Below are 13,753 nucleotides of genomic sequence, written 5' to 3'. Positions count from 1 at the left end.
TAGACATATTAAGAGCACAACACACCCAGACTAACTAGATCATATAGTCTGTATATATGATACTGGAACATGATCCGTCATCAAACAAGAGTTTCCATGATTGAAGAGAGGAGATTTCTGAGAATGAAGGAGCATCTTCATGCTAAAAATAAGTGAAACGCTACAGCTTGTGCTGTATGTTTAAATCATATAACTGTAATCATTTTAAAACACTGGGAATGGTGTTTGTCAAGAAATGTAAAGTAAGCAAGAGATCCAACAAACCTAATAGTCAAATAATTTAAAGGTCACTGCTGATTAAAATATTACATTTCACCCACTTTCCAAAGGTTATTCCTGACCTCTGCTGCATTCCAGTCATTCAGAGAAATGAATTAAGGGCACAGAGACATAACTCACTGTTCCAACCTGCACTCACATCCAAGAGATGAAGAGACAGGAAACACAATCATACATCTTACTGCGACAACTCGCTGTCCAACAGCTGCTCAAACGCCAACAAATCACATCTCTCTCTCTCTCTCTCTCTCTCTCTCTCTCTCTCTCTCTCTCTCTCTCTCTCTCTCTCTCTCTCTCTCTCTCTCTTTCTCTTTCTCTCTCTGTCTCTCTCTCAGCATCTCTTTCTTTCTTTCTTTCTTTCTTTCTTTCTTTCTTTCTTTCTTTCTTTCTTGCTACATCCCTCCTAGCCTTCTATTTTGTCAGTCTATTACTTTCTGACATTTTTTTCTTTTTGTCTCACTCTCTCTCTCTGTCATTCTCTCTCTCTCTCTCTCTCTCTCTCTCTCTCTCTCTCTCTCTCTCTCTCTCTCTCAGTTATTTTATTAATTCATTCCTTTCTAATCTACTTTCATTTTCTCGCTCTCGTCATCTCTTTTCTTTTCTTCCTATTCTTCCTTTTCTCTCTCTCCTTTTCTCTTTCTGTCATTCCTGCTTTCTCCCTGTGCCTCTGTGTCTTATTCTCTCACACATTCTTTCATGCATCTCTCTCTCTTTCTCTCCCTCTCTCTCTCCCTCTCTCTCTCCTCCCCTTAATAGTGAGTTAACTACTCTGCCGCACAGACGTGCTTTTGCACGGCTGGCTGGAGTTTGTTCTCCTGGCTCAGACAACTTTTCCACTTGACTTTCTGTTTATGCCTCCAGGGATCCAGTCGTTATTTAGAGGAGAACCGGCAAATGCAAATAAACACAGCACAGGAATGAACAAAAAGGAACACAATTTGTGCCTTTGATCACGCACGATGCGTGCAGCACCATTGTGTACACTAAGCACGGCATTATGATTGCCTGTTTATTTTCATGAAAACTGTGATCCAGCCAATCATAGAGCTGGGGCTTTGGGAACTGCCTTCTGCACATTTTCCTGCTGGTGAAATCATTTGTGTACGGCAATCTGACTGGGTGGACAAGTCTGCCAGCAAGGTCACAGATACTTTGACCAACCTTGATTGGAAGAAATGTCATTTGCTTTTTCTGTTTCTGCAAATGTTGGTGGATAGTTCTTTGTTAATTTCAGTATAAACAATAGTGACCATCCCTTTGACTACAGTACACAGTTATACAGTGGACAATAGCTAAAGGAAATTACTTATTAGATAAATAGTTTCTATTAATCTATTCATCTTCAGTAAGTGTTTTATCCAGGACAGGGTTGCTGTGGACCCCAGGACACACATACACATACACATACACATACACGTACACGTACACACTGATATACACATTCACACTTGATGGAAATGTAGAGTAAACAGTCCACCTACTGGCATGTTTCTGGCAGGTAGCTAGTAAACACTAGAAACCTGGAGGAGCAGCAACCTGACCAGCCATGCCACTGTACCACCAATTCCTCATTCAGTACAAATGAATTAACCTATACCTGTGTACACCATTATACAGTATTTGGCAGACACCCTCATCCAGAGTGACATACATTTTTATCTCATTTTTTATACAACTGAGAAATCGAGAGTTAAGGGCCTTGCTCTGGGGCTCAGCAGTGCAGGCTTGGTGGACCTGGGATTCAAGCTCACAACCTTCCGATCAGTAGTCCAACACCAGGCTACTACTTCCCAGTCACCATGTGGAATATGGCTTCCTTTGTAATTTGGTTTTACTCAAAGTTTCTAGAGAATGCTCATAAGCGACATTTTATAAAAAATTTGTCATGGATTTCTGCTCAGTTCATTGGGCTGGTATTATTGAAGGCTGGACACTTACAGTTGACCATTTCAAAAAGTGCATTAATGTTAAATGGATTTAAATGCCATTGTATTATCTTATAGTAAATGTGGGGTTTGTATCATTCAATCATAACCAGACTCATCTACACACGATCAGGACACATTTATTACTAATCATTTCAAAACATTCTACACATCCTCAAGTGTCTTGTGTGAATCTTTGCTTCATGTGTGAAATATAGATATCCAACGACAGCAGAGCTGAAACATTTCATGCTTGTTCATAAAACAAAAACTCTCAGGGATCACTGGACTTGTGAATGGAATGATGTTTTATTCTGGGTTAATCTTCTAGCGTGGGTGGTTTGATCACTAAAAGATGGGGCCAGGCCATAAAAAATTGGTTATTATATCCAGAATCTTCTACTTTTTCAACATAGGATTGGAACTGAATAATTCTTGTATGATCGAGACATTTGTTTCTCCCATGTTTGAAAAATGACTCAAACACACAACAGCAAACATTCTGCAACAGAAAATAAGAACAACCATCATAAAAATAATGAGACAGTAAAATTAAACTAACACCATTAAAACTCAGGTTAAGTAGTACAAGATTAACAGTTTGCTTTATTGTATGAGGATTAACTCTTCATGGTTCTCCTGTCAGTGTTTAATTTTATTTATAAAATTAACAATCTAACTGGATTTCTGGATTTTTATTCAACAAACACACCCAGTTCAGAAAATATGAACATGCACCGTAAATACCCACATAACTTAAATCTGAACACACACACACACACACACACACACACACACACACACACACACACACACACACACACACACACACACACACACACACACACACACACACACACACACACACACACCAGAATTAGAACAGCGAAGACTGATCTAGACTCTTGTCTCTCCAGATCGTTTAGACATGAGTGGAATCCATTTCATAAGAACAAAACCATTTTTCCAAGCAGAAAGTCAGGGCTGATGTGAAGGACCCATGTGGTTCCATTTACAGCCCAAAGGACGGAACCTAGTAAATCAGAGATGAAAAGGCCTCCGCTAAAATGAAATCACACATGAATCCAGGTTTTCGTACTGATTCGGGCACAAAAGGCCCGATGCATCACACCATCTCTGTGCTACACATTTTTTCCTAAGAGAAACAACACTTCAAAGGACCCGAATCCAGATAGGCTAACACGTTACAGACCATCTCACTATAGCGACCGTGACAGCCAAATATTTTAGTATATTGAAAAGTTGGAGAAAAAAACAGAAAGGTAATAATCCCATAGGAGCAAAATATAAGATGTGTCTCATACCACGATACAATGACCTAATACTTGAAAGCATTCACAATATATTAGTGTATAAGGTCAGAAAACGGATCAAACTTTTAAGTGTCTTCAATAGATTTGAATTTGCAATGACAATAAAGTGAAATGACATTAAAAATGCATGTGGTATAAAGATTAATGCCAGAATGTGATTAGATCATTTATGATGCTACATTTTTTTTAAACAAAGAGCCTTGAAACAGAGAAAAAAAAATCTCTTTGATGTTGGTTCTGTTTGCTATTTCCTACAAACACTGTCCATATCGTTCTGTGGTCTATGAAGGAACACCAAGAAACACCAAGAATGGTTTATACGATCATTAGACTATACTGAGACACAGCTGTGTAGCCTGTACAGCTAAATATTACAGAATGTATCTTCATACGCTAATATCTCTTCGGTCATAAGCCTCCACACACCACCTGATGTCAATGGATTGCCTCCACACACCACCTGATGTCAATGAATTGCTCCCACACACCACCTGATATCAATGATGTGCCTCCATACACTACCTGATGTCAATGACTTGCCCCCACACACCACCTGATGTCAATGACTTGCCCCCACACACCACCTGATGTCAATGACTTGCCCCCACACTCCACCTAGATCTCCTGCTCATTTCCGATTGGTTCATTAATGATGTCATTGGTATTGTACAGTTTCCATGTTCATACTGAAAATAGCAAAAGGAAAAAAAATTATTTAAACAAATATATAGTCAAGTTAGTTAGTGATAAGATTTAGTGTTGTTACACTTTAATAAACTTGATTAGATTATCTCTATGACGTTCTGTTTGCAAGGAGACCACCAGTGTTTTTCTCCACTAACAAGCAAGATGGAAATCATGTAATTAATTATGATATTGTTTATATATCATAGCTCAAAAAGCATCATATATACACATACGTATATATGATGCTTTTTGAGGTATGTATATTTTAATAAACCACCAGGAAGATAAAATATATGTAACTGACTAGCTGTTTATTGAGAGGCAGTTTGAGGACAAGTTAATGATAAGTTTAAAGCTGCTCATGGAACAAGAATGTACACACAAACACACACACACAAACACACACACACACACACACACACACACACACACACACACACACACACACACACACACACACACACACACACACACACACACACAGACACACACAGACACACACACAGACACACACACAAAACTAAATAAATCAGTGTGGATAAAATGACACAATTTGGATTCGTCACAATTCAACAATTCATGATCATTAATTTCCCTCAGAAGTCACATTTTACCCCAAGTGTTGTTACAGCACACCCAGATGTGGGTGGAATGTCATATTTCTGTCAGGATCTTTGGAACAGTACAACTTTTTTATTTTTTCTTAGAGTTCAAAAGAAACACTGAGATTTTTCAAAGATGCATGTTTAAAATGTACTCATTAATAATGTATTTAGAGAGAAATGTGCAGAAAGATGAACTGAGTTACAGTGTCTTCTATAGCAGGACAAACACATGACGTAGGTCCATGGAATGGATAAGAAATCACATATTTTCCAAACAATTTTAGAGTGAGAAAATGTCCTTATTGTGTGCTCAGTCAGTTTAGTTCTGGTTTCTCATCTGATAACCTGTCTTGATGAGGATCAGCAGAAAGCAATAATGACCGGATACAGGAGTTTCCTGAGCACCTGTTAACTGGAGATGAAGAGAGATAAAACTCTGAGTTTTTACTCTGATAAAACTCCAGTACCTTAGTCCTGACTTCATTCGAAACAATAAGCATCTATTTAAACCCATGACTGTTTTTTTTTTTTTTTTTTTTGGTCTGAAAACAAATATATTGAATTCTATAATGTTTTCTGTTCATAAATACTCATTGAAACACATATACAGGTATCAAAATAAATGTAAATTCTAATTGCACATTTAATTAAATATTTATTTGAATCATTTCACAAATCATTCAATCAATTTTAAATATTGTTTATTAAAAATTAGTCTGCGTGTGCACAAATATAAAAAAATATTATATAAGTTTGATTATAATAAAGCTGTAAAAAGTGTGATTATATTAATGATTTAAAACTAATAAAAAGTTATAAAATCCTTTAATAAAGTGCATAAACAGACATTTTATAATCCAGAAAGTAGGGTTTTTGAGCATGTGTGTGAGTGTGTGTGTGTGTGCATGCATTAGTGATTTTTTTTTTTAATCAAGATAGACTTTAACACATGCAATTACTGATCCGTTTATCAGACGTTAATTGACATTTAACGAAAATCGCACGTGAAATATGATCAGTGAATAAATGTCTCAGAGAAATTATTAGTTGTCATCTGATGAACTTCAGGTCACCTGCTAGATCAGAATCACGGAAGCTGTGCAAAGTGACGTGTACGGTTACACGTACGTTCTGTAAATGTATAAATATAACCTAATATGTAATAGTCTGTATGTGAATATAACCATGTCAGAGTGACTCATGGTGTGAGGAAGAAGCAGGATGGTTGGAAAGCCTTTTGTCAGCGCCATCTTCATCATCATCATCATCATCATATCTCTCTCTCTCTCTCTCTCTCTCTCTCTCTCTCTCTTACAGCTTAAAGAAATATACACAACAAGATAAGGAAAAATCATCGTTTGTTTTGTACATAGTAGCCTAATACATGATGACAAACTCAGTGATAAGCTTATGTGTAAGCTTATATAGATTTATTTTATTTATTAGACTTTTAAGATCTCTGTAATGTTGAGACTTTTAAATGACGACAGTAAGTCAGTGAACTAAACATGTATCTAAATAAAATCAGATAAGTCAAATACGTTAATATATACATTGACTCAGAGTCTATCTATCTATCTATCTATCTATCTATCTATCTATCTATCTATCTATCTATCTATCTATCTATCTATCTATCTATCTATCTATCTATCTATCAACAATTCTGTCATTTATTTTTTTATTAATTCGTTTCATCATTTATTTATCAGTTCATTTATTTCGTCTTTTTTTGTCCGTCCTTCCTTGCTACTTTTCTCTTCTTATTTATGCTCATTATTAGTTTATTTATCACTTCCCTTTTTTGTCCTCACTTCCATAGTCATTCCTTCCTTCCACAATTTATTGATTTGAAATATTTAATCATTTGTTCGCTAATTTTTTTTTTAAAACCTTCCTTCCTTCCTTTCTTCCTTCCTTCCTTCAAATCAGGTCACTCTGATAAAAAAAAGTCACCGCCTATAACCACAGAAGTGCTCGTGTGTGTGTGTGTGTGTGTGTGTGTGTGTGTGTGTGTGTGTGTGTGTGTGTGTGTGTGTGTGTGTGTGTGTGTGTGTGTGTGATTTCCACTTTCTCCCATGCCTCTTTTATAGTTTGGAAAGGTTGGAATTTGGCCCTAATACACCATACTGCAGTGTATGAAGTGTTAACATTAGTCCCGGAGACCTTCCTCTTCCCCAGAACACAGCCTCAAGTTTAAGACAACACGGACACGGTCATCTGAAGATGGGGAATCGATTCTCTCTCTCTTGGTGAATAACTGTCGCCTCTCGGGTCAAACCGGATGGTTTTACACTCACACACACACACACACACACACACACACACACACACACACACACACACACACACACACACACACACACACACACACACACACACACACACACACGTCAAATCGTTTAACTGGACTGCACATGTGAGTTTTGTAGCCTACAGCCACTGAAGACGGAGGAATTTCAGTTGATCTAATGTCCTGCATTCTTCATGCAGGAAAGAAAAACACAGCCATGCCACTGTAATTCTTGTTACATATATTTATTTAATTTTTTAAAATTGTATTTAATACTACATTTTCAAATTAAATCTTTTGAAAATATTAATGAAGATTAGCCTGGCTAATGTAGCTCATTATTTGTCATGGATTATTCATTAAGATTTGATACTAGTTACATTTTAGAGTTTCTGGCCTACTCATGTAATAACCACATGCTTCTGGAAAACATCTGTAGATCTGGAAAGAGTCAACATTTCTAACATTTAGTACATTAAAGTGTTATTATAATATCAAAAATCATGTTTTAAATGCTAGCCTGCAAAGGACGTTTAGGTAGAAGTCTACATGAGTATTTACCATTTTCTCTGCTTCTCTTCGCCTTGGGTAAGGAAAAAAGTGTCCTGAAGTGTCTTCTATCAAAAAGAGAAATCCCTCAGCAGAAATGAGCAGAAAGGGGAAGGACAGAGGAAGAGTGCTCGTCTTCTTCTACCTAGCTTCGATCTAACAACACCAGAAGAACATCTCCAAACTCTCCGATTAATATCACGTTTTAAACATCTTTTCTTTCTTGATTAAAGAAATTCAGAACGCTTTGTGTCAGAGCTGCTGTTCTGTTCTGCGGCTGTGCGCTCTCGAAGGCGGACCCCCAGCTGCAGCTAAAACATCTGCTCGCTGCTTCACGTGACTTTAAAAGAAAAATACGAAGCACATCTGGTAAAAATAAGTTTGATTCAGGTGCCTCGGTTCTTATTTTACTTTCTGTACAAGTCAAAGAAATATATGAAACTCGTATGAATTTTACTCCTTTTATATCATACAAAACCTGGAAAAAAAGAGGTGTAGGAACCAAGTCTGAAACTTTCTAATAGGGCCTATACTGGTAGAATAGTCTTGTTACAAAATGTTATTAATAATTATAGCAATAATAATTTGTAGTAACATTATGAGATTAAGGATTTGTAACAGTAACATGAATAAATAACGAGATTAAATTAAATGAGCAACATTTAGGAGATTAACACGTACCAAAATGACTATTGATTCTCATTAAAATAAAATAAAGATTATTATACTAGAATTTCACTGGATATTGAATCTGCTAACTGTAATTTTAAAAAGTAATTTATGGTTCATAACAGGACCTTAAAGACTACCAATGTAAAACTTTACTCTAAAGTTCAATTTAATGATACAAACTAACGGTACAAAGGCTGTACCACACCAAACAAGAAAACGTATTGTTTGCCATCGTATTTTGTTTTGTATTGTTTTTAGAGATCATTTGGCTACTAAATAAAAAAAACAAAACACCAACCAGACCCAGTGGCTACTGGTTATGTGCGCTCTATCCTTCTTCATCCAAGCTATTTGAATGCATTGAATACTTAATAATTTTATTCTTTGCCCTTCGTTATGCTCATATCTGTATGATGATAGTGGAATAAAAATATCCGTTATCCCTCCGCAACACACCTCGGCTTGACCCCGTGACCCAACGTGTTTCATTCGCATCTGGAAATTCCACACCATCCCAATTACACACACCGTGTCTTCAAACGATTCCTTCACACCATCCTCAAATACTTTCCCAGACCTGTTCTTCACCTGACACACCAGACACTTCTGCTTTTTTCTGTACCAAACTGTATCACATTACAAAGAATCCTTATACATTTATTCATGCTTGTTTTTACACTTTCTCATCACTTCATGTCCCTGTTTTTTTGTCGCTTTTTAATAATGTCTGAAAGTGAGGAATGAGCAGTTGCATTCTAAAGACTGCAATGAAAGAAATTAAGCATTTTGAGACCACTAAGAGTGCATTAGGAGAGATATTTTGTGAGCACAAATTTTTAATGCAGACGACGTGAACAAATCTCAGCATAAGTGTTGTAACTTTAGCCTGGTTCCCAAATATAGGGTTTAATAATATATTGCATCCCAGTAGCAGTGGAATAAACTTGCACAAAAATACTAAGGTAAAATATTTTAAGAAAAATAAGATCATTAACACTACTAGGATTAAGAGATGATATTTACACCAAATCACATCAAAAGACTGTGATCTCTAAACCCTGTAGAAAAATCACATTTGCATTCGAATTAAATTGAGTCAATTAGTTAAACCTTGTTTTCAAGATTATGAATTTGCCATCATGCAGACATTGAGCTGCACTCTTGTTTTAGCCCCTAACTTGTTACTTATTATTGATACAGACACGAGAAGTAAAAGAAAATAATCCTGATTTGTTCATAATGGTAAATTCAGACCGGAATAATTTATATTCAAACCGCTTTTATTGCATAAAAATAAACGTATATTTACAAACATGAAACACACAAATGTAGACAACGAATCCATTCTTCATAATGATAAGTATCAATAAATAAATAACCTTTCATTCATAAACCAGATGAAAAAAACATTTTTATACAGATATGAGCCAAGTTTCGTTCTTTGACGAAATAAATAGGACGACATTCATATTCGTGGCTCCACGCTGTCAGCCCGAAATGAAGCGTCTTCTTCCTGCTGCTGCAGTCTTTGTGGTTTGGTATGAGATGGCAAGGCTTGTCGGAATGCATGCATATAGCCTACACAAAAATAAAGTTCCAGCATTCATCGTCAAAATTCACCGCATTTACAAGCACGGATCTTGAAGGAAAATCCTTGCATACTGTCGTTAAGTGCTCGCGACGACGCCACCGGTCCACCCCGGTAAGACTGTCTCCAAAATCTTCCCTGTTTGGCTATAATCCGGGCCTGCTTACTCTTCCTTTTGGTCTTCTGGCTGTGCGCAGGCTTTCTGCTGCTGTCCTTCTGCTGCTCAGTTAGAAATCTGCATGAAGAAAGATGACATTTATTAAAATAAACTATAAAGTAAAAAATATTCAGAAACTATTCATTATTCTCGGATATGCTGGTATTTATGGTGTATGATATTATAATTTAGTATGTGTGGTAGGCCAGTAGATTCTACAACAGGACTGCACACTAAATAATGTCGTGATACGAATCTGAACATGTTATGCACTTAAAGTTAAACAAATATCTGTGCAATGGGTTTGGCGTGCATACCATCGCTCTCCAAAGAAGCCGCAGGTCTGTGCGCGTTAGTGAGATGTTGACATGGACCATGCGCCTTCCATCCTCCACACGGAAAACGCATAGCTCAGCCGTTCATGAGCCACATAACTGCAGCTCGCCATTTTGGAGTCCAGCTCGTCGCTTTGCAGCACCTGACAGAGGAAGTCGATGTAGCGCGCGGCGAGCTTGAGAGTCTGTATTTTGCTCAGTTTGTCCGAGGGCAGGGTGGGGATGATCTTGCGCAGGGAGGCGAACGCCTCGTTCAGGGACTGCGTGCGTTGCCGTTCCCGCACATTCGCCATGACGCGCTGCGTCTGCAGGTCCTCGAAGGACTGCGGGCTTCCGGCGCACTTTTTGCCTCTTTTCCCAGAGCCTGGTGTTGGGCTGTCCGAATCCTCTCCGCTTCTTCGACTCACTCTCCTTTTTCTTGTGCTGCGCTTCTGCTGCCTGTCGAGTTCCTCTTCACTGTTACCGAGACTGTCCACCGGGGATTCCGGGGAACTTGACTCGTCTTGCATCGCCTCTTCCTCGAACATCACCTACGGTTCGTCTCGATTCGCTTCGTTCTTCCTTTCTGGAATTCGCCTTCAAAGTGTTGCGCACTCGCGCTGGCCCCGCGCGCCACCGAGGTGTCGCTCAAACTCAGGAGAAAGTTTGGAGCGCTCTTATAGTCTGGAAGGCGCAAACTTTATGGAGAGGCCCCTGATTGGCTAAGAGTGAGTACGACGTAAGATGGAGGAGTAGGAGAGGCTGACCAAGTATTTTCAAAAAATCCGTTATACAAGTTTGTAGACTTACGATAGAGAAATAACAGCACAGACACGTGCACAGTTAGAAAAAGATGCAAACCTTCTGAAAGAGACAGATATATTATATATTATATTCATTTTGTCAGTGTATAACTTAAAACATAAAATCATAAAATCAACCTCTCACGTGACACAAAATAAACCTGGCTAACCCACACCCTAAAAAAAGAAGTTTGCACTAGAAAAACTAACGCAATCTTGATAAAAATGTGTTCTAATTGTCAAGAAATTTTGCAACAGGATTTTCCAGTATACACTTTTTCCCGCCAGTTGACATGATCTTTTGTTTTTCAAATCTTAAAAACAGTTAATTAATACAGTTCATTATTGTTTATCTTCTGTGGGCGTGGAGATCACCGAATGGGCAGTTTCACTGACTGCCCTTTGGGACGAATAAGCTTCTAAGAAAACGAATATTCTTTTTTACAATGGAACACCAAATAGCCATGTAGCACTTTTAACATAAACAGCAGTTCATTTAATTCCAACAATATGCAGTATAGTGTGCATGTGCGCAATTATTGTTATTAGACCAAATAAACAGGTTTCATCCACAAATCCCTGGAAATGTAATTGATTCATGATTGGTTTCATTGATTATTGTTATTATTAATGATAATATTTGACGCGGAGGTGTGGAATAGTCTAGAAGTTTCATTGGCTGGCACGCGCATCCTAGATGTCTCGCCAAAAGAGGTGCTACTTTTCGCACATTCTCATAGTCTGCTCTTTTCTCTCTTTTTTTTGCATGTGGTCGGTGCAAGGTGTGGTCGCTCCTCGTTCAAGCAAAGTTGCCAGATTGATGCACGTTTCCAGCCCAATCACGGTTTAAAAGCCTTCGCATTTACTTATTTTAAACCTGCCCATAATATATCTGCCAGAAAAGGGTCCTGTTTTTTTCCCAGCAGTGTGATTAAATAATGGCCAGAAACTTTAGGATTCCATCCAGTTACTTTCCAACTGTCATACTGTCATGTAATTGTTAGTTATATATACAGTAGTATGTATTATACAGTGAAGGTATTGTCTAGGGTAATTTGCTGCATGTGACTATGCCAAACTGTCCAGTTATAATCTGACTATTATTTAATTTGTCTTTGTGTAGAGAACAGAGTGAGTCTGGACTGCTTAAATAGACCTCACTGTTTATCTTAACATGTTCAATGCAGTCTTAAAAAGTGCATGCCTGTGTTAGCATTCAGCCCACTGGGACTGAGAGCAGAGAGAGCTGAGGATTTAAAAGCCAAGTCAGACTCAGGTTTCCACACACACACACACACACACACACACACACACACACACACACACACACACACACACACACACACACACACACACACACACACACACCGCCCACATTGGCAGCTTGGAGACCCGACGCATCAAGTGTGCAGCCAAAAACACAAAGCAAACATTAAACTAAACGAGATGTCAGTCCAAAGAAAATATGCAGTCCAAAGTGCCCCTTGCTGTCACATGGGCTCAGAAAACCCCCCAAAACTACAAAAAGAAATGCAAAAACAAAAAGGCTTTTCTTTTTTCCCTAAAAGACGTCTAATCTCTCGCTTACTCGAGGAACACAAACAAGTCAGATCGAGACATAAATGTCTTCACTACTTGCGCACGCACACGCCGTCTTTTAGATAAGAAAGTTCAATCTTTGAACTGCTGTTTATTTTTCGCGTCTTTTAAAGATGCCACTAGGGGGCGCAATGAAATCAATCGATAATTCCAGATAAGTGGTTTCCAATTCTAAATGTCTCTGCGAGGCTCTCTACATTGATTTGTTTGCGCCTGAACTCAAATCACTGTAATTAAAATATTAAATTCATAAGGCTGAATTTCTATTTGTCACAAGAAAACACTACAGCTAATACAGTACAAAAATTTGAATGACTCAACGTCTTACGCAAGTGGTAACAGAATTAAATATTCATCTGAATTATTTATTACTTTCTAAACAATTTGAAAATCTTCTAAAGTTACACATCAGACCTATGTAGTTACAAAAACTCAAACAACATGGGCAAAACAAGATTAATCACCAAACCAGTTTGAGCGCTAAGCTGCAGGTGGGACTACCTGAGCTCTGTCCATGGTCCTGAAACAGGCACCAATAACTTGATCATCAAACACCTGTTCAGATACATGTACAATGTACATGTACACCAATATTTAGAGTCATATACAGTATAAATATGTCCACATTGTCTTAATGTAAATATCTCAGTCGTTGGCCATTACATTCTGTCCAGCAATAATAATAATAATAATAATAATAATAATAATAATAATAATAATACAATAATAATAATAATAATAATAATAATAATAATAATAATAATAATAATAATAATAATAATAATAATAATAATAATATACCGTTTTTTAAACCTACTATGCGTTTTATTACTTAGGCATTTCAAAGTTAAACACTTTGAAAATCTAAATATTATTAAAAAACATAACAAAATAACAGTCAAATCAGTTTATAGTTCAATCCAATGTGTTAAATGTTTCCTTGTCTGA

General features: G+C 37.4%; 1 protein-coding gene across 1 annotated transcript; it reads right to left on the bottom strand.

Moving 5' to 3' along the window:
- Window positions 1–9,603: 9,603 nt before the first annotated feature.
- On the bottom strand, window positions 9,604–11,101 carry twist1a (twist family bHLH transcription factor 1a). Its single transcript, XM_027175938.2, has 2 exons — window positions 10,407–11,101; window positions 9,604–10,167 (listed from the first exon to the last, which is right to left on the bottom strand). The coding sequence occupies exon 1, from the start codon at window positions 10,949–10,951 to the stop codon at window positions 10,442–10,444; it is 510 nt and encodes a 169-aa protein (XP_027031739.1). The 5' UTR covers window positions 10,952–11,101; the 3' UTR covers window positions 9,604–10,167; window positions 10,407–10,441.
- Window positions 11,102–13,753: the final 2,652 nt, after the last annotated feature.

This window comes from Tachysurus fulvidraco, chromosome 24 (genome assembly GCF_022655615.1).
Source record: "Tachysurus fulvidraco isolate hzauxx_2018 chromosome 24, HZAU_PFXX_2.0, whole genome shotgun sequence".
Taxonomy (NCBI): domain Eukaryota; kingdom Metazoa; phylum Chordata; class Actinopteri; order Siluriformes; family Bagridae; genus Tachysurus; species Tachysurus fulvidraco.
The sequence above is the reverse complement of the archived record's forward strand: the minus strand, read 5'-3'. Positions and strand labels throughout refer to the sequence as shown.

Bases quoted from the DNA above. Each gene is read 5' to 3' on its own strand.
- twist1a (XM_027175938.2), bottom strand. From the start codon at position 10,951: ATGTTCGAGGAAGAGGCGATGCAAGACGAGTCAAGTTCCCCGGAATCC.